This window comes from Rhipicephalus microplus, chromosome 8 (genome assembly GCF_043290135.1).
Source record: "Rhipicephalus microplus isolate Deutch F79 chromosome 8, USDA_Rmic, whole genome shotgun sequence".
Lineage (NCBI taxonomy): Eukaryota > Metazoa > Arthropoda > Arachnida > Ixodida > Ixodidae > Rhipicephalus > Rhipicephalus microplus.
This window is the reverse complement of record NC_134707.1, coordinates 102960438-102982952: the sequence shown is the minus strand read 5'-3', so window position 1 is coordinate 102982952 and position 22515 is coordinate 102960438. Positions and strand designations below refer to the sequence as shown.

The 22515-nt window shown below is 43.9% G+C and overlaps 1 protein-coding gene across 3 annotated transcripts in view; it reads left to right on the top strand.

Annotated features, from left to right (window-relative positions):
- Positions 1 to 20217, top strand: part of LOC119165114 (uncharacterized) — a 75709-nt gene extending 55492 nt beyond the window's left edge. For all 3 annotated transcript variants that reach the window (XM_075872434.1, XM_075872432.1, XM_075872433.1), the window contains 4 exons: positions 7286 to 7406; positions 10334 to 10504; positions 12942 to 13073; positions 20047 to 20217. In XM_075872434.1, coding sequence (XP_075728549.1) covers positions 7286 to 7406; positions 10334 to 10504; positions 12942 to 13073; positions 20047 to 20217 — 595 coding nt within the window. The remainder of the gene's footprint in view (positions 1 to 7285; positions 7407 to 10333; positions 10505 to 12941; positions 13074 to 20046) is intronic.
- The last annotated feature ends 2298 nt before the right edge of the window (positions 20218 to 22515 follow it).

Here is a 22515-nt window from a genome sequence, read left to right as displayed (position 1 = left end):
ATCAGAGTATTTTAGGTTTCTGTCGAGGTGAAATGACATAGTCGCCCTCAGCCACAGGTGGATAAGAAGAGATGTCGATATAAGTCACAGCTCGACAAGATAGGCGAACAAAGTTGGCGGAACATAGCTTTGGCGGTGCAGGATCAGGAGGCTCAACGGCGTGCGGTAGGATGAGCTGAACAACACCAGCAGAACAGTCAATTAGGGCGGAATGCTCTGACAGAAACTCGAGTCCCAAAATGATGTCATGTGGGCAGTGGTCCAGTACGTAAAACAGAACATCCAGCAACAGTAACATCCAGCAACAGTAACGCGGGCGGTACACATCCCAGTGGCCGCTGGTGTTACACCATCGGCTACTCGGACAACAGTGATCGGAGCAGGAGTGAGCACTTTCTTGAGTCGAGCTTAAAGACCGGAGTTCATGACTGATATGTGAGCGCCGGTGTCAATGAGTGCTGCCACAGAAGTACCGTCAAGTTGTTGTGTCCGGGTATCGTGTGTAGAGGAATTTCGGGTCGGATCCCCTCTAGGAGCTGCGCCCGTCATTTTTCCGAGGACTGGCGGTAGGAGGGTGAGGGGGAGCAACGTCGGTTAGTTGAGCGGGACATGCGTCCAGAGGGCGACGGTGAGTGGTTCGGTTGGGCGGTCTTGGATGGCGAAGCATCGTCTTGTTCCGCGTGGATCGGCATCCGAGAACCAGCAGGTGGGCATCGGGTGTTGGCATAATGCGACCATGGCTGCCAAACCCAGGAAATGCGGCAATGACGTGAAATATAGCCGACTCGTCCACAATTGAAACAGATCAGCCTGTCATTGGAAGTTCACCATTCTGCCGAGTTCCGGTAACGTGGGCGGTTGTTTGGTACACGGTACAAATTAGGTGTACTGGGCAGCCGGTAGTCAGGTCGGTTAACGGGGCATATCGTCTGAAGTCCGGTGTTGGCCAGTTTCTGGCAAACGACACTCCTGATCAAAGAAATCGTGGCGCGAAAGTCGTCGGGGGCCCGGACTTGGTCGGACAGGGGAGACAGTGCCTCCAATTCGTGGCGCACAATGCGCACGATATTGTTGAAAGCAGCAGGTGCTGGTGGCAAACGGGCGTCCTCGCACGTATATGTTGCAGCCGTGTTAGGAAGACGCGTGAAGTGTGGAGTGATACGGCGACTTTTCGCGTCTTCGAAGCGTCGGCATTCATTAATAACGTCGTCTACAGTCGACGAGTTTCGAAACACAAGGAGATTGAAGGCGTCATCGGCGATTCCTTTGAGGATGTGCGCGACCTTTTCAGATTCCGGCATCTTGTCGTCGTCAACCTTCCGGCAGAGGGTGAGCACATGTTGTATGTATGTAACGTATGACAAAGTGCAGGACTGGAGTCCGCACCCTAGTTCTTTCTGCGCTGCACGACGACACCCAATGGGCTTGCCGAAGAGATGGATGAGTATTGTTTACAGATATCCCAACTCGTGATATCTTCCTCGTCGTTGGAAAACCAAACTTGAGCTGTGCCATCAAGGTAGAAAATAATATTGGCCAACATGAGCGTCACATCCCAGTTGTACAGAGTGCTCATCCGTTCGTACAGCTGAAGCCATTCCTCTACATCAGTACATCAGTACTGTCACTGCCCGAAAAAGTGCCTGGGTCACGCGGTTAGGTCAGGACGACGGTGTGGTTAGTAGCGGCTGGATGCGGTGCTGTTGGTTGCTGCGTAGTTGGTCGAAGCACGGTTGAGATAGTTTCAGACGAATCCTCGTTCTCGTTTTGATCAGGCATTGCACAGGCAGCCAAGGAACGTCCGCTGCGTAGAATCGTCATGGTTGTTGACTGTGGGAAAACACGCACTCTCCACCAAAATGTTACAGGAGAAGGCATCTGAAAAAAAACCTTTACTTTAGGTAAACCGGCACGCATACAATATGAAGCCCAGTCTTCACAAGCTCGCCCTCAACATTGTCCTCTTTCCTATAATGTTCATTTGTGGCACACAGTAGCAATATGACATAACCAATGTTGACCAATCCAGCTTAAAACACTCGAATGCCAACTACTTGTCTCGTGCCCCCTTTGACCAACCACTGCCCGACAACCCAAATGATGACTGCTTCTTGGTAACAATAACGGCCAACGACTTCACTGAATGACAGCGAGCTGATCCCCATTTTAGCGGTGGGATCAAATACCTTCCGGTCAGGACCTACAAGAGGGTACTTATATTGTCTTTTCTGCGAAACGGCCTTCACCAAAATATTTTCTCGCCACTTCAAGCTAGCACGTTAAACAATCTCAAGTGGTCGAAATTTCCGGAGCCCCCCACTACGGCGTCTGTCATAATCATATGGTGGTTTTGGGACGTAAAACCCCACATACCATCATCGCTTCGAGCCAAGTACCTTCTTGTAGTGTCTTCAGCTCTACGACGAGAACTTCTCCAGCCTCTGAACGACAATCCGATGGCGGGACACCTTGTGGTATCCCGAACGCTGGCGAGGATACAAGACAGGTACTCCTGATCATGGCTTACCACCGACGTCAATCGTTACGTGAGGACATGTCGAGACTATCAGAGAGTGAAGACACTGCCCACAAGAACAGAAAGCTTCTTCCAGCCAACCTGCCTTCTCAGGCGATCATTCGAGCAGATCGGGATGGCCCTCCTGAGGCCATTTTCTATGTTGACTTGCGCGAAGATGTAGGTCGTCGTAGCCACTGACTACCTCACCAGCTACGCCAAAACAGGAGCCCACCTGAAAGGCAGTGCCACGGAGGTTAGCAAGCTTTTCGTTCAAAACATCGTCCTTCGACATGGCGTCCAAAAGGCTCTAATGCCCGAGTGAAGTACGGCATTCGCTGCTGACCTGACTCGGGCAACCCTGAGACACAGCCAGCCAAGCGACCCTCGTACAACAACACACCACCCGCACACCAATGACCTGACCAAGCATCTGAATAAGACCATCGCCGACCTGCCGGCCATGTACGTCGACGTCGAACGCAAGACATGCGACACCATCCTTCTGTACGTGACCTCCGCATACAACGTGGTCGCACAGGAGACAACGCAGATATCGCCATACAAGTTCGTCTACAGAAAGAACCCGGCCATGACGCTGGACGGCATGATACTTAACGCAGATAGTGAAGAATACGTTGATGTTACTGTCTACCTTCAACGCGCTGAAGAAACTCATCAACTCGCCTGCCTGCGCATCATGAATCAGCGGATAATCGATAGCCCCGACTACAATCTTCTGCAAAGCTTCGTGGTATACCAACCCAGTGACAGTGTTTTGGTATGGACACTGTTACGCCGACGTAGACTCAGTGAAAAACTTCTGCTATGATACCTCGGACCAAACAGAGTAATTCAACGTCTCAGCCCACTCTACTAGGAGGTTGTCCCCAATGGCTTGACTAACTCTTCACGGGCCGTCAACGGTTAGAAGTTGTCCATGTAGTGCACCTCAATTCGCACAATGCGCATTAGCGAACATGAGGACTGTATCTTTTTATTTATTATTGTATTTGCTTGCAAGTGCCTCTTGTTGATTGTGCTTTCATTTTTTGAAGACTGATTCAGACGACGTCTTTTTTGTTATGAAGGCCATGCCACAATCTTCTCTCAAGTATTCTTATCGCCCCATTACACAGTAAGTTATTTTCTGCAGAAGTCATGCCTGCTGTGTTCGAGAAGCTTCGGGGCTGTGGTAGATTATTTTGTGTGAATTACCCGCTCAACGTGGACATTGCAGATTATTCTGGAACTCACGTGGCCGCTGGGGATAGCACTTTAGTATTCGACTGCCGACGCTCTCTCCGCCACTATTATTGCCAGTGTGTGTCGCTGTAATCTCACCTTCCATTTACTGGTCACAAGGCCAGCCTAATAAAACAGTTTATCCTTGAACCTGCAGTCTGCTGACAATACCATGACAATACCATCGTATACACAACAGTGTTTTGAGAAAAGCCTTGTTTGAATGAATGAATTGACGCTGCAAGAAATGTTAATAATATAGATAACCTACAAGTCGGAATTGGCATTAAAACGAATCCTCGTAGCATGTCTGGTAGGACGTACCACAAGAACTTCTAGTCAAGCACTTGACTAGAATAATAGAATAAGGAAGAATAAGGCAATAGAATAAGGCATAAATTCACCCAATCGATGAACAAGTACACCAGAGTGTCAATATTGTACGCCTAATTCCAGAGCCAGGGTCGCTGTCGTTTTGGTCAATGTACTTGAAATATAGACAGATTGGTACCGGCGTTGTCAGAGTTCATACAACCAAATTCCATTAAAGAAGAGTTGTAAATAGGCTCAGCTGACCCCCATAATTTAAATGTTGCATGATACCAGCAAAATATTCGAAATCCTTTGGCGAAATAAATGGAACTCAACACCTAAAGTCCAAATCCTGGCCTTAACTTTTAATACGACCTTTCACGTCAAATATCTCTTCGGGTCGTTATGCTGTATGAAATGAAAAACATAGCACTCAAATATTCGAGTTCCGACGCTCTCTCCACCACTATTATTGCCAGTGTGTGTCGCTGTATTCTCACCTTCTATTCACTGGTCACAAGGACAGCCTAATAAAACAGTTTATCCTTGAACCTGCAGTCTGCTGACAATACAATGGCAATGGTATTATCAGCAGACTGGAATTGTATTGTACCATATTAACGACAATACCATTGTCAATACCATGACAATGGTATTGTCATTACAATGATATATCATTAAGATGTTGACCTGCGCAAAGTACAGTCAGCTACTCCTCCAGCAAACACAGAAAAGTTGCTGAATTAACCCTGCTTGTTTTAAGAAGCAGGCGGCACAGTTCAGTAATGACACTTTTTATTGTTTATAAGCACATGTATTCTTGAGTTCCTACAAACGAAACACATACACACATATCCATTGTTAGCACAACGACTGCTAATAAGATATTCTTATTGGAAAAAAGCATTCATTGCAATTAGGAGGAACCGCCATTCAGTAAGATACTGTAGTGAGTGCATGGCAGCTAAAATGAGAGTGTTGTACAAGGTGGCAGGCACACAAGGAGATGCTGAGCATAACTCTCAATTAAATTGACGAGTTGCATAAATGCCAGCAGCACAGTTAAAAGCCCCGACATGTTTAAGCAACGCATAGGTGAGCCAATATTGAGCATGAAAACATCGATAATAACATGCAATACCATGGTGGTCGAGGTAGTGGAAGGGAGTATGAGCATGTATTGATTTAAGCATTTTGCGTGACCCAAGTGATGTGCATGTCCACAAAACGTGCGACGCTACTCGTACACAATGGCGGCCGTTGGCTGCTTTCTATAATTACGCACATATGGCGTTGCAACCATTCTTTTTTTGCAACTTGCCTCTAGTGCTCTTTTCTCATTCCAGTAGTTAGATTTGAAAGCATATCTTACTGATAAAAAAAGACATGCAAGTTAACCGGAGCGAATAAATGGTTAACCCGTAGCTTTGTTCCAGATGCTCTATCATGCGAATCAGTCTACAGAAAGTCCCGTTTGAGCTATGCACCCAGCAGCGTGGCTTGGGGAATAATCTTACTTACTGTTCTACATTTCTAGGTGTTGAGCTTACTTCAATGGTTTGGCAGGTATCTTCTGCTGAGAACACCTGTAGAAAACCCTGACCACTGCTTCATGGTTGTTATTCAGTGGCTCTAATTGAAGCGACTACACAAACAATTATTTGGAAAGCCGGAAAAAAGTAGAATAAAATTTAAAAACTTTTTGATCTTTAGATGAATGATCAATGCAATGGTTAAAATAATCTCACGGATGGACGTTGAACCGCCTCTTTCAAAAATAAAATATAACTAGCGATCCTTAATCGCAACTAATTTACTTCCACATTGCACTGATATCACGCCATTATCCACTGCACTATTCAAGTATTACCGGCCTTTAAAGCCCACTGCCGTAAACAGATGATAGCGGTCCGCATTCACAGGCGCAAGATTTACCAGACCTCACAAAATGCCGGCTGCATCAACTTGATGGCAGCTCATGTAAAGAATTTCGCTTGAACAATAAGTCAGATAGTTTTATTGTTAAATAATTATACCCTTGCAGAACAATTGCATGATGAGTTTGCTGAGAGAAAAACATACCAAACTATTCTAAAATATACAGCCTAAAGTTTTGAACCTTGCGCCGGCAAATCTAATTTACAGCAGATGATGGCGGCAGTCAGCCAGTTTTTTTTTCTCTGCAGTGCAGAGCACCCACCTGAGACAAAACTTCAGTTATCGTGCTTCAAGGGGTGGATTTTAAGCGAATTCTTGTTATTTTCTTGGGTTAAAGCATGAATTTGCACGCGCTCTTGCGTGAACAGCCTTAAATTTTGCATATCATTGTGACAAAAAAATTCAGTAAATGCACCTCATCGCACCTTGTTGATTAAGGATGGAATCACAACATGGTAGCCATAGATAGCTCTTACTTTCTCTTGAACACAAATGCAGACGTTTCGACTTTCTCCCATGCTTCGAAATAACCGTACTACTGTAGAGAAATCTATCCATGACTTCAGTCAGGTCAGTAGCCGTAGCACCGCCCCCCTTCTCCTCCCGTTTCAAAAATTTTGTTTGGGATGATTGTTATTCTGAAAATAATGAACTCTCAAGGTGACTCTTCAACTAGTCAGAACCTTCCACAAGCGGGTCCTTCTAAAGAAAATTTTATAAGTTCAGTTGTTACATAGTACAGACCTGCCTCTAGCATATATTTACGGTTGGCGTGTGTTTGTAAGACCCATACCAGACTATTTACGGTAGTGATTAGGCTCTTTACTACGTCGTGCAGAAACAGGTCCAACACAAATAAAACCGCATTCACGTCCACGGCATTCGATTTCCCGGGGCGATAGTGCACTAAGAAAAACAACTTTCTTCAAGGAAAAAAAAGCGCGGGTGCATGGCCTCTACTCACATATTTGCAGTCAGAAAGTACGATAGTGCACAACATGCTTAAATGGTACTCACAGCCGCCCTGCCTCTGAAAGGAAGACTTGTTGGCAGCATACACATTGCGACAGCTTGTCGATCTTTAGGCAATCTCCTGCGTCGATTTCAGACAAATAACCCGAACAAGGAACTAGATAAATGACATTTTGTTTACGAGGAATGACATCAGGTACGAAAATGCATCCCATAGGGTATAAAAATCGAAACTCATTTGAAGCGAACAGGATACTTCCACGAAAGATGCTACAACTTGCGGTCGTTGTTCTCTCGCCACAGCGATTTGAGTGCAAACATCGTCGTGTTAATATCTTCGGCGGGATGGATCAGCCCCCAGGGGGCCTGCATCGCCGCACCACCCAACCCAGTCAGCACCGCTAACCAACGCTATTTCGACTTGGTGAGTTGTCTTGTGACAAACAAGAGTGTGCCTTTTCCGCGCACCTAATTTTTATGTTGAGTGAAACCACTGTCTGTGCTGTGTGTTGCAGTACATTAAGAAATCCGGTAAGGTGTCAGGTTGAGAGACCCAGCAATCAGAGAAGTTGATCTCAATGTATGACCTCTGTGATAGAAGAATGGGTCTAGTTTGCCAAATACGCCATAAAATCTTAATGTTTATGAGATGCTGGTGCTGTTGCCGTTATTCACCATTGCGCTGGCCCCATATTTCATGCAAAATAATCATTACTCCCTGCGTCTCTGATTGAGGACCTTAGGTTGTAGTTAAGTGCAGTGAAAATGAGCTTCAAAGTATGCAATACTGTAGCGGCGGGAACAGACCGTCTCGAAGTGAGGGTCATTCGGCAACCACAACACGTCGCTTGTATAACTGTAAATGCTGACAATAAGCGGCTCTCATGCACTGATGACAATAATCCTTGAAGCATAAGATGGCTTGAACTTTGCGTAACAGGCGTAGTAGCGTCGCACCGTAAATTAGTTTGCATAAGTTCATCATATTCACGGCCAAGTAACACTGTAAGTGCGTGTGTGGAAACTAACAAAAGATTCAACGCAACCTTTATTGTAACACGGGTGCAATAGTAACGCTGCAAGGACGTGTATGGAAGCTTGTCACTTCGCAGACTGCTTTCAAGATAGGGTCTACGAGGCCATAGGAAAAAACAGGGCCGACGGCAGTTCTCTTCCTCTATGACCGTGCCAAGTCGCGACATAAGCATTGCACTGTTTGTGAGCAGAGATTGAAAAAAACCCTCGCAGATACTGGAGCAGGTCAAGAAGCTGAAGTACATCGCATGTTTTTTTCGGTGACTTCCCCTTCGCCCACGGGGTCTTCTTCTGGAGACATCTAACACCTTTAACCTTGTTATCCACGAAATACACATGGTAATTCTCGTCTATAGTACTACGGCGGATTACGATTAAGAATTTCAGCCCAGCTCTTTGTAAGTCGTAGGAAGTTTCAACTCGCCATTTGTTGTGCAATTACAGTTGTGATATGCCTCGAAATATTTCGAAGTACTAAACCATTCACACGAATACAAACATAATTGTACTCTTTCGCTCGACAAAATTAGGCCTCTTATATGGTTCCTTACCTGACATAGTGTCTATGTAAGGTGCGTTTTCGAAGAGGTCTGAAGCACACGCGTGTCTAAGCGCTATAATTCTCAACTTACAGCCCTATTTCACGTATATTATTCCAGCTCAAATCCTGTTTTTCTCAAGTTTTGCCCAATAGTTCGCGAAGGAAAGTGGTGACGCAAGTACGCACTGGACAAATACGCCTAAGATATGAAAAGTTGCTAAAATGGCAAGATGTTTATTTATTTATTTATTTTATTTGAAGATACTGCTAGCCTCAATCTGAGGCTGTTACAGGAAAGGGGGTATCTTCAAGTAGGCCTCTACGTAAGTAAGGTTGAATCAGACAATGCATATGTTCTCTACATTAACTATACAAGGGCTACTAAATGATGGCAGTAATAAACAGCATATTACAATGGAGATACATAATCAAAAGAACACAGTTTAACTAGGCACTAATATAAGTTAGGTTCGACTAGACAGTACATAAGCACTAGGCAACAAATTATACAATCGCTACAAAAGTGACAATATGACATCCAACACACTCAGTGTAAGGCGCGACAAGTACAACATAATTTTTATTTATTTTTATTTATTCATACTGTCAGCCCTAGTGCGAAGACAGGAGTTGGGGTGACATATCTGGCATGTACAAAGAACATATATAGAAACAAGTTTCACACTGTACGCTCAAGACGCACACTATATGGAAATAAGAAAACAAAAACGCCAAACTATATCAGAATACGTCCCGCATAGGTCACGGATAAACGAAGCATGTTCTAATACATCTCGTACACGTTACCCAAAAGAGAAAAAAGATTTAAAGTGATATAGTACATATTGAACATATTGATATAGTACATTGAACATATTCAGCCAACAAGGCAAAAGCAATTCGGTTACAAAGCCTTTTCGAACCTTTGTAAATTGCAATGTTCCACTATGTATTGAGGTAATTGATTCCAGTCATCGATGCTCCGAACCAAAAACGAATACTTTAATAAATGTGTTGTATAGCTAAGTGGTGTTATATGTTTCGAGTGTTTTTTTCTGGATGTGGTAAATGGCTGTTGTGCGATGTGTTCCTTTAGGTGAACCTTGTAGTGTCCATTGAGTATGTAAAAAAAAAGAATATCAGTCGATTATGTTACATTTTTAGTTTCACCGTCATTAAACCGGCTCTGTCTCTAAGCTCACTAATAAACAAAGTTCTGGAATAGGAGTTGAAGATCAACCGAAAGGCTTTGTTTTACGCTCACAATTCAGTGCGTTTGTTTTGGTGTATGGTAGCGCAATTGCGGAATTCATGAGTAGCGCAATTTCCCGGCAGTAAAAATATACTGAGAAGTGAAACATATTATTGTGTAACGCAGAAATCTTGCTTGGAGATAATAACTGTAAAGCATCGCCTGATATCTTGGAGATAAAAGCTTCGAGTGATGTACAATTGAAAGCATCGTTTGTTAGGCCTTTCCAATCTCGAATTGCTTGCGCGAAAAAAGCATGCCTGGAAATGTCGTTGTGAAACCTGTATTCAGCTAAGTGCTTGGTATGTTTAGTTCGGGAACTAGTTGTATCCGAGTGTAGTAATAGTTGTTTGCATTGATCTTCATGCTGTCATTAAGAAGAAGGAAAAGAAACTTAAGGCGAAGCATGTTTAGCTGGAAATGTCCAGTACAAATGTACGAGTATAAAATTTTTGATACGGTGGTGTTCCCGCCGCGTTTATTCGCAATCGTTTTTTGAGTACAATTTCGCAGCTCTTTTCAGGGCTATGCTTGGTACGCGGTGTCACAGGGAAACACATACAAGATACCATCGACAATTACCGGACTCTCCTTCGAAATGTCCGCGCTTCAGTATGTCATGAAGGATCACGTAATTTCCCTCCCCAGAAGCCTTTACCAGCCCTGCGTGTCCATGAAAAGACAACGAGAAGCGGTAAGGGTCTTTCCAATTCAATTGTGTTGCAGTTTTACAGTACGTTTACATCTGAACTCAACTGAGAGAAAGAGAATTTGAGGTGTTGTATTTTCTTTGTTCGACGAAGCATATTCATAACTTGGAGAGAATAAAAGAAGTGAAAGTATTGGGAATCATATTTGCAGTAAATATAATGCATATGTGAACAAAGTAATGGGGCGAGAAAATAACTCGCCACTGCCAGGTACAGAACCAGTGACCTTGATATAACGCCTTCGGTACTTCACCAACTGAGCAACTGCAGCGCCGTCTCCTCGTCCACTCTATGGGCTAAATAGGCCCATTTGAACCTGGGAGTGTTACCCGTCGCCGCTAGTATCCGTGACGGTGAGTTTTAAATGCTCCTTCCTGCTGATGTCACGGAGCATGTGATTATATTGCGAACTGGTAACCAATAAATTATTCCTCACATACTATCTAAATGCATGTAGTCTATCAAAACGAGGGTGCTATCCGAGATCGCCCTAGTTTCCTCTGAGTTTATCTCACGTTGTCCTGACAAGAAAGTGGAGAGCGAGAAAGAAGGTTTGCGTAAAGTTGCTACGAATGCGCACATGGTGTCCCGTTTGCATGAGCGGCATTTGCAGATGTTTGAGTGAAGAACACCACGCGCAAACTATTCAGTACCTCCGCTTATCAAACACGTCAACAGCGCAACAACTCCAGCCTGAGTGCTGCACTATTTCTTCTGCAAATGAACGTCACACGGTCCGCGTCGCAGCGACACGGCCGCTGCAGTGGTGGCGTAATTACTTAATCACGCCGTCTACTATGACGGTGTAATTACCGCAACCTCAACAAAACATCGCGTAGATTTATCTTAAATGGGACTGTTCTGATTCACACAGAATTATTTTTTCAGGTTTACTTACCAATGTTTTATTGCAATTCAGCTAAAATTAGCTTGATATTTGCGAGCGAGGTTCAAAATATTTTGGCTCTAATTTCTACACTGTTAAACACTTATGCTTTATATGGCCCTAAGTACCTTGTTATTAGCTTTACGTGGCTTTCTCTGATTGGACTCAGGGAGGTACGGCCTAATTACCTTAGTATTAACATAACGTGACTTATTTATCTTACCCCAATATACCAGACCAACCCTTCACTCAACTCTTCATCTTGACTTGAGAAAGTACATGAAAGCGCCGTTTCTCGGCAGAGGAAATCACTAAATATTATCGTCAATCAGCAGAGAAGCTCAGAAGTGCAGCGTCATTTTCAGTCTAGTAGTGGCCCAGTACTCCATACAGTCAAGCGCAAATGAAATTTGAGTCAAAGAGCACTTGTGAATACGGGGGTTAGTATAGCTTGTCTTGACTTATATAGCTTCGTATACTACCCAGCCAATCAATTATCAGCAGGGCGCAAGTGTGGGGAAGTAAGTACGCGATGAATAAGGAAATGAAAAGAGCTTGTGGTGACAGAGCTACTGGAACTTTTAAATGTACAGGCCGACCATGATGGTTACAAACGTGGCTTCGGTGATTAGCTCTGGCCGAGGTGTTGTAAGGAAATCGGTGGGAAATAATTTCAGCAGCACTACTGCTTATCATTCTGAGGACCACTTGACCATTTATTCACAAACGTTGCATTGCGTGTATTTGACTTGCCACGGTCTTCAGTGCAGCGTGTTTGAAGCACGTTTGGGCTCCATTTGAGGGGGCGGCAAGTCAAGTTCAATGCAAGAAGCGTTTCTGAATACGGGGTTTATAGCGTGCATTATTCGTTTGAAAATAAACTTCAACTGATGGTACCTCAAAATTGTTTCATCATTAAAGTTTTCTGACACTTTCTTGGAGGTTTCTGACCCCTATGGCATTGTATTCTTAGAAAAGGCAGTACAAGAGGCACGTTACGCTATGCGTGAGATTTTAATATGCAAGCATGGATGCAGCTCGATTCTTGCACGTGTACCAGCCGCTCCAGTGGTCTGGTACTTTTAGTGCTCAACTTTTGACCCACAAATCACCGGATCAAATACCAGCCGTTCAGGGCTGCCGCATTTTTGGTGGAGGTGAAATTATTCGAGACCTGTGTAGTTAAACTTAGGTGCATCTTGAAAAACCCCAGGTGGTCTAAATTTCCAGAGCCCTTCAGTACGGCGTCTTTCATAATCATGTGACAAATTTCGGACGTTAACCTGAACAATTATTATTCCAAATATACTTGTACACCCTTGAGCTCTCCCACTAACACCCTCTCGTATAGCCTAACACCCTTTTTTCACTTACATCTTTCTTTTAGGGTGTACAAGCAGAAAAAGAGGTGTTAAAACAATTAGAGAAGGGTGTAAATCAGAGAAACAGCTGTTTTAAACCCTTATGAATGTAAAAACGTTTACTGCGTAGGTGTCATAGTAGTGAAGATGCATTTGATTTTGCATCTCTTCTAGCTATGTGAGCCAACGAATGTCACCGGGAGCATTGCGCAATACATCGGCCATCCGCTGTTTACGTACGGGATTATATCGAATTCGTCGATTGTTCTTACAATGGGAGAACTGAACGATACATTGGCTATAAAGGTAAGTACTTTGTCCAATGTTTCTGTAAGCATTCCATGTGTGAACTTAACTAAGCAATCTACTTCAAAAAAATTACGAAATGAGGTTTCGTTGAATCGTGCGGCACGATGTTGTGCGTATCAACTCATATGTGATGAGCCTCGCTTTAATTGAGCAAAAACAAAGAATTTTAGGGCTTATTTTTCAGTTTTGTTGTTGTTAATACAACCATAATCAAGGCAAATTGATAACTAAGCTGAGGAGTATATAGGAGACTTGAAAGTTTTCCAAGTGTGACATAGATGTGTTATAGTAACTATGAGAAATATGGGGAGGAACGGAGGTCGCGGTAAGGACCAGTTGTCGTTTAATGTAACTGAACCTGCGACCGTAAAGTAACGCATCGTTGCTCGATAATTTGATCTAAGGCGGTGACCATCCGCTCGTACAAGTTTGTAGTGTATACTTGTGCATACAAACCTGAAAGTGTATTTAAAGCCGTGCGCGTTTTTAATGGTGTGTGTGGAACACGCTGTGGAACAATCATCTTTCATATCTTCCCTCGCTTCATTGACTTTCGTTTAAGTAAACTTCTATCAATGGAGAAACGAGCCCTTCAAATTGCATTCGTGCCATACAGCTATACAGATTTTCTACAGTAATCTGCCACTTATCTCCGATGGCGCTTGTTATCTATACCATTCTTGTCCGACTATACAGAGATATTAGCCTCGTTGTTTTGATGCATTCAACTTATTAGACAAAGCGATACCTTATATAAGTGTGCACATGATGAAATACGTATTGCAAGCAGTTTAATACCAGCGGTGTGTTAACGATGTACCCTTTATTTTCTGAATTAGCAACACCATTGCTCGGGTGCCTACGTCATATTCTGTACTTAGTTTACTGTGGGGTCCCATTCTGTCCCAAACATTATCCGGAGAGGCTTTGCTGCATTGTTGCCCTTTAAAGAGTTTCTGTAAGATTTTTGCGAATCTTTATTCATTGGTAATGGAGCGTTTCGCGTCCATTCCTTTTCGATTGCGAGTGCTATGGCAACGTCTTTTGCTTCTCTTGTCGAGGGTCGATTTATTTAGAGAGAACCTGCGTGCGAGTGAAGGGCTCGAGGCTTTAAATAACGTTGAGCCACTCCACACTCTGCACTATAATATCCCACGCCCCTGGACGCTTGTTACGCAACAATCTTTAGGTAGTACAGGGCAACTACGCAGCTATGTCTGCTTCCACATGGCAAGCTCACCGTTGCGGAGTTGACCGCGCTAAGATTACAGACAGACGCTCATATAAATCAGTACACTCTTTACCTGATCTATCCCACAGCGTGTAAAGACGTATACTCGTGGTGTACAGGCAATCCAAAACTCTTTCACGTCACGTGGGAGAGTGCAAAGCACGCGAAGAGCACGACACCAATGGCACATAGAACGAATTCGAGGCGCAGTGGTCTAAGCCAGCCCTGGTAGATCAACATCGACTCTTTCAAAGATGTAAACGCATTACTCTTAACAGTGTGGCCCTGAAATAGGGGCACCACCCTCAATGAGAGACTACGCTCTTCACCTTTTATATTTCCTGAAGGCCACTGGAGTTATAGCCTGTCTGGTTTATGTATATAACAAAGCTTTGCACTAGTGCTACCACTAACATCGTTGGTTCCGTTTTTTTTGTCTAGAGAATACTTACCCGTACTAATGTGAGTGAAGGAAGTTGGACATAGTGGCGTATGACGACGTCGTGCTGTGGCCACTTCAATATGGCGGCATGGCTGAAGTGATAGACTGAAGCGATTGCAGCTTAAAAGAAGAGCATGGTGAAGAGCCAGGGCATTGTCTACTTCGGAGCATGCGCATGCGCAACCTGAAGTTCTCTTCTTTCTTTGCGCTGTCAGAGGTCTCAGACCTGAGCTGCGCTAAATCGTCTTCTCCCGCTTTCCGCGTTGCGCAACTAGAAGTATGTGTACGAAAAGAAAGCAGAGGAAGACTGATATGAAATACCAGCGACAATTCGCAGGTTGTCCTTTTAGGTGTTCGAGTCAGCATCGGAAAAATTGTAGGCTATCTGGAAGAGACTGAAGTGGTTGCAACTCCCTCGCCCAAGAAGACCAAGAGCCAGAGTGTTCGGATTGTGACTTGAGGCCCATGCTCCCTTGAGACACGCGACTCCTTTCTATTGTCGCGTCTGCCGCCATACTAGATGATCAGGCAACGCACGGGAAAGGAATGAATATCAATAGGGGAGTGAGTGCAAAGAAGCTCAAAACGAACTTTGATGACAGCTACATCTGCCTACACAGCAATGTGGCAGACATTTTGGCGCCCCTCCTTCTGCAGTGCACAGTAAGTGCCTTAAAGCTACAAGCTGCACCAACAGATGGAGACTCAAACCTCCTCAGTGAAGAGAAGGAGGCTGCGATTTTTCAGCTGGATCAGGTCGACCATCGTCAACTTGTCGATTCAGCCGGGCGGGTAGTTCAGGCCAGAGGGTTCTTTCATTAAGGGACCCTCCCACCTTCACTCACAAGCTTTACGGAATAAATGTTTTCTCTCTTCTGGCAATGACATTTCCAAGAATAAGGTAGGAAAATGAAGCTCTTACCTGAAGTCTTGCCTCACCAGACAGATGTCCGTTTTTAACAGCAGCGCTGTTTCGTCTAGGTGAACCCTCGTGTCGCCTTGACAAGAAATAGTCTTGCTGTGAAGTCACTTGACCTTGCCTATCAACTACCCGGCAGAACTCCACTATCCTTGCCAAGCTTGGCAACCAGTCACATGATGAAGTAACAACTAAAAACGTGATCACGATCACTTAAAATCACTCGACTTGTTCTCACGCTAACCACGTAACATGTCCCGCCAGAAGCATATCACAACTAGTCACGTAATGGTTCCAGCCGTGCTTGATGGTTCCAGTGGTGCGCCACAAGCGGAAGTCGTGAAAGCTTTTTTGCGAGACACGGAACGTGTGACATACGCGGTGGCTTGATAAGTTAAAAAATGTCATAGCGTTCGCACCAAAGAACGCTGCCCTTTTTAGACGGATAGTTCAACACATTCCGGTAAAACACGAAAAGCGCCTTCATTGATGATTTTATTTCAATCGTACCAAAAGCAATTGCAATATAAATTTAGCATTGAAACATTAGTTTTGTAGATACAAAAAAGTGTACTTTTTACATGCGCTTCGTTAAAATAACCCTATTGTTTGTATGCATATTTATTTGAACACTGTATTAGTCAGTGACTATGGGCCTAACCAGTATTGCCTATTTTGACGTACTAGTAAGAACTTCAAATCAAGATTCGTTTATTATTGATGATTAGCGGAAACGTACGCTCATTCCAGAAGAGTATTTGGTACCACAACCGCAAGAGACGCTGTTGGCAGCCAAGTTTACCTTGCGTTCAGTCGACGCACGCTGGCGGCGTTCCACAATGTGTTTTTTTTTTGGCGAGGCTATCAGCTTCGTAAACACAAGTTCAGTACACACAAGCTGGCCTTAATGGTTCGCTAGAGGGAATATGTCAGCCGGATTTTTGGTGGAGGCGAATATACTTGAAGGCCGTGTACTTGAATATGCGTGCATGTCAAACAGCCACAGGTGGGCGAAAGTTCAGGACCCCTCGGGCACAGGGAGCGTAATCTTATTATGATTGTCTTGATACGTACAATTCCAACAATTACGTGATATATTAATAGCAGATGATGGCATATTATTGAGTTTCCCAAATATACACTAGAGGGAACTTGGGTGCTAGTGTCTATAGAAACTGCAACGCATGGCGCTTCAGTGAGCTTGGGAATGATGGGTAGTACATTGATTCGTCTATTTTTATACTCCTGGCTCCCTGTGTGTTCTTGTGGCTTGGAGCTGTTTTCTCACAAAACAAAAATCAACAAATGTTCAATGGTTGCCCTTCACCACCTTATTTATTTAGGCTTACTATTTGAAATCGAGTCATGAAGTTCAAAAGGGCCCGTTTTTTCCTCCGAAGCGAAATTGAAACCAGTAATAAACGAAGCCACAAGCGCCATTCACTGCCCGCAATTACGAAGACTAGGCAAATCCGGGTGCTACCCATCATTGCCACCGTCGCTGAACGATCGTGGTGCCAGAGCCTCCTGTAGTTAATTTTAGAAAACTCTATGATGGCAACAGCCGCATTAAAATGACTGTCACAGAAAGAGCGGCGTGAACTGGAGTGACCGGCTCCTGGCCATTGAGATGATTGATTGGAGAAAAGTCAGAAGTAGAGTTACCAAATGAATCCACGTTACAATCACTATCGCATATAATTTTAAGTCAGTATTCGTAACGTTTACCGTGCCGTTCTACTAACAAGAAAAAGAAAGTAGGTTGTTGAAGGCGCCGGTGTACCTCTTTTTTATCTATTTCTTTATTTATTTATTTTTTATTTGCAATACCTCAAAGGCCCCAATGATGATGTTTTACATGAGGGGGTGGGCTGGGAATAATGGAGTAGATGTTCCATCGCTGCTATGAAGTTGATGATACTAGAGTAATGTACAACGTAGCGTAAAAAATAGTGAACTTCTCAGGTCTCAAGTTTACTGTGACCAGCAGCGAGACGGCCTAGTGCTCTCCAATAGTGCATTACCAGGTACTCTAAATAGTTTACCAGTTTTTTTAAACACAACGTGAGGAGGAAGGCTATCCGAAGCTTGTGCGCTCTTGACAAAAAAAGGATTAAAGGTGCGCAGTGATGTGAGCACTTGGCGAGTAAACAGCTTTCCCGTGATTTATGCGATCTGAATGACAATGGGCTGACTTGATGATGGGAGTGCGTAGTGATTCATGATAGAACTTCAAAAACAGGCACAAACGAGCAACACAGCTGCGTGTCGAAAGGGTGACGAGGTTAGCGCGAGATTTAGGTTCGGTTACACTTGACTGATATGAATAATCTGAAAAGATGAATCTTGCCACCCGGCTTTGCACTGTTTCAAGTGTTCAAGTATTGTTACTCTGATGAGGGTCCCAAACAGCGCATGTGTATTCAAGCTTTGGTGTGATTAGTGTCAGATAAGCGAGTAGTTTGACAGAAGTAGGAGCTAGAGGAAGGTTTCGGCGCAGGCAGCCAAGATCACGACTTGCTTCGTTAGTAATGTGCGTCATGTGAAGAGACCATGTTAAATCAGAATGAAAATGGACACCTAGATACTTGTATTTAGTTACACATAAAATTCGAGTGTTGTTGATGAAATATGCGGGAGATAGGTAGTACTGGCGGCGATGAAAAGAGGCTAAGGACGTTTTGTTTGCATTAAAGAACATCAAGCATGTTTTGCACCAGATTTCAATTTTATGAAGGTCAGTTTAATGTTCATGAACATCCCATGTGTTGTTGACTGGGCGATAAATGACAGAATGATCGGCAAAAAGTCAGATGTTAGAGGAAATATTACTCGGCAAGTCGCTAATATATATGAGAAAAAGCGAAGGTCCTAGAACCGTTCCTTGAAGCACGCCTGAAATAATGGGGTGTAAAGACGAAGAAAGATAATTAGCATAAACTAACTGCTGCTAATTAGTTTAAAAGTCGCAAATACACTGTCAAACTAATGGGTCATGTTTCAGACAGAAAGTTTTTAAGAATATGCGTTTATGAGAAACTTTGTCAAAAGCTTTCTCAAAGCCTAAAAAGAGTGCGTGTACGGGTATCTTTGCATCAATGCTAGGGGTAACATTGTTAGTAAACAGAGCTAGTTGAGTGTCACATAAACACTTTTCTGAAAGCCATGTTAGTTTTAATGAAAAAAATGAAGAGTTGCGAGGAAGGTGACTCTGTGGGAATATATTACGCGTTCCATTATTTTAGAGCATATATACACTTGTGAGCGAAATGGGATGATAACTTTTGCGTGAGTACGAGTAACCTTTCTTCGAGATTGACTATGCGAGAATATATTACGTGTTTCATTATTTTAGAGCATACATTTGTGAGCGAATTGAGGTGATGAATTTTGTGTGAGTGAGAGTTACCTTTCTTCCGGATTGGAATGACCTTGCCTACCTTCCACTCTTGGGACACCACTCTAGATGAGAGTGATTGCTGAAAATGTGTGATAAAATCACACTTATTACAAGTTTAGTGTTCTTCAATTTTTTTGTTTTAATGTGATCTACACCCATTAATGAAGTGAGCTTTATGAAGGTCACCGTCCGGGTCTATGGTGAATACAAAACAGAAGGTTTCATACAATACTTGCGCAGTAAAGTGTTCAGGAATTGAAACATTTTGTTCGTCTCGTAGTGTAATGTTCAAAAAAATGGCAATTGACGTATAATTAAGATTAACTGTTTTCCAAAACTGCTTAGGATTTTTTCGGAGCATATCAGGCGTACCTTCACCGCATAGAGTGTGGCGTTAGCATAGTTGCGAACTTGACTGCGAAAATACATTGATCATGTACAATGCCAATTGCAGATTTACAAATGTAACATAGATGCATCACATATTGTGAAGTAAAAAACCGAGCGCATAGATGTCTTTTTTGGCACTATTTTGAAACAAACGTCGCCGCTGCAAGGTTCCATGCTAAAACCGGCGCAGAGTGATATACACTGGTGCCAACTAAAGAAAGCAAGAGTTGAGAAGGAGTTCGTAAAAATCTAAAAAATGGATTCATCATAATTTTACTGTTCCCTTGATCGCACTCACATGCATTCCTTTTACGTTAACCGCATAGCCCAGTTAGATGTCTTGTTCAACTGGCGCAGTATCTTTATGATCAAGCGTTTAGAGACGAGGTTTGTTACTGCATATACAGCGGTCAGTGTTTGTCTTGATTTCACTAAATTGGTGCACAATCATTGAGTCATAGGAAAAGCAAACCAGGTAGCTCAAAACCATGCGTAATATGTGAGTCTGTTTTTAACCATCAACCTGCGAGATATTCTGTTAGTTAAAATAGCTGACTAACACAAACTCTCATATTCTGTCACTCGCAGCTCGTCTACGCGACACATACCTTCGGAGAATTGCGTGCACGCACGGCGTGGCTCCTGTACAACGTGCACAATGTGGGCATCGGCAACCAATGCGGCGATCATTCATTCGAAGTCATCAGGCAGTTTTGTTACTCCCTGAAAGGCATCTCACATGAAACGTGTCAAGACTGAGCCGCCTTTTAGTCAATTAAACATGTTGAGCTTCACATTGACTGAATGTGTCCTGCATGCAAACGAACTAGCGAGCAATTAGCTAGTTCTTCCCATTTCTTGGGAGTGGGCTCCGCGAATCTTTGTGTAAGAAAACCTGCCCGAGTGTTTTTAAAGCGAGAACCTTAGATGCCTTTTCATCACGCGCAAAATGACCATATGCGCCGGTGGCGTCAACACGAGCGATGGAAAACTTGCCATCTTGTGATGACTTCACCGTCTGGCGCCACGAATCACCAGAATTCGTGACGTCACACTGACGTCGCAGTGACGTCATGTTGGTGCGTCATCTCGTAAAGTCACCACTTTTTCGAAGGTAGGCCGATCACGGAGCCGGGAATGAGCGATGTACAGGTGCGGAAAACTTTCAATGCCTCATCGCGGAGGCTTCTAGAAAACGAGATTAGGTGTCGAAAATGTCTCGGACGGGAGAAGGACGCTGATTGCTCTAGTTCGGAAGAATATAAAGCAGGTGGCTCGCGCTTTGCAGCCATGTTGCAGGTTAGTGCACGAAGAGCACTGTTTCTTCTCTCTTTCTTTTCCTTCTTTCTTTCTTTCTTTCTTTTTTTCTTGTTAGACAGTCGTGCTGGTAGCATCGCATTGCGAAGCATAGTCTGCATCGGTAGAAAGCTGGCCATGACTATTTGCATCATGCTCTTAAAACCGATCAGTTCATCAATGTCTCGTTGTGCTTTTTTCTTGATTCATTTCTCTTTTTCTTTGTTTTTTCTCGTTCTTGTATGCTGTACATAGTTCCTGCTCTTTCGGTTTCATTGCTTAGGCTGGTAAAACCGTGCCTTTGTGCTTGTATATATCTTTGTGGAAGGTCGAATCAAGAAATAAATATGAATTTGATACTCGTGCGTGCGTCTCACGCCACTCCCTCATTACAATGGCGACGAAGATGGGTTATTGTCACGCTCCAGTCAACGTTGCGTTGTACTGCTCGTTGAGCTACGCCAAGAAGTGGCTCAGGCCGAACTTCTTCGTCCTCTTTCACACGTAGTTCACCCACATGGAACTATGTGGCAATATCTACTGAAACCTCGAAAGACAGCGGCTAGCAACTGCTTCTGGTTGCAAACGTATTCAGCGAAAGCTGTTATGAGATCAAAACTCGGGTCAGGCGTGGCGTCGTAGTTGTCCGCCGCCGGTGTCCGTAACCACTTCGCACGAAATCAAATGTGCCAAGGACACAGTGGGACTCTTGCCCCGCTGTGGTGGTCTAGTGGCTAAGGTACTCGGCTGCCGACCCGTAGGTCGCGGGTTCGAATCCCGGCTGCGGCGGCTGCATTTCCGATGTAGGCGTAAATGTTGTAGGCCCGTGTGCTCAGATTTGGGTGCACGTTAAAGAACCCCAGGTGGTCGAAATTTCCGGAGCCCTTCACTACAGCGTCTCTCATAATCATATAGGGGTTTTGGGACGTTAAACCCTACATATCAATCAATCAATCACAGTGGGACTCGAACCTGGGTCCGCTCCGTGCTAGCTCAGTATTCCACCACGGAGCCACACCAGTGCTTGCGACTTGTTCGCAAACTTGCCTTAAGCAAGCTTGATGTTGGGAATGGAATTGCGTTAATGTTAGTAAATAATGTTTTAGAACAGCAAAAGAACAACCAGGAATCACACAATGCGATTAGCGTAACGAGTGGGTCGTCCAATGCTCCAACCCATTACAAAATCTTGTCTTTGATTACCTATTTACTGTGGCGCATGCCCATTTCAGGCATGATTCCTCATCGTCGTCAGCCACTGCATGAACTATTCGCACAAAATTTTTTGCAAGTGTTTAGCGGATACCGCACTTCTGAGAAGAATGACGAAGGATAGCATAGAAAATGTCGTCATACTACCCAGAAATTGTTATTATTATTATTTCCATAGTTGGTACCCGGCAAGTGTGCTTGCAGCAGTTACCCAACGAGTGTTTTTAAAAAGCTCTGAAAGGCTCATCTAGCTCTCGCTGTGACTCTGCTGAACCTTCGGCGCTGGCCTGGATTTTTTTTTCTTTAGCTGGACAGAATTTCGTGATGTGCGATGCCACTTATCATCATATATAAAGCAGGCGAAGAACTTGCGCGTAGATGCAGGTTCAGCGAACAGTGCACTCGAGATAAGGAGCGGTTCCAACACGGTTAATGACTGCGTTGACTGAAAGTGCGAGCATGCTGCCGCAAATGCAGTGACTGCAACGAAGAACTGCCTGTTGCGCAAGACTACGCAGATGCTGGCTGCGAAGAAATGGAAAAATTCTT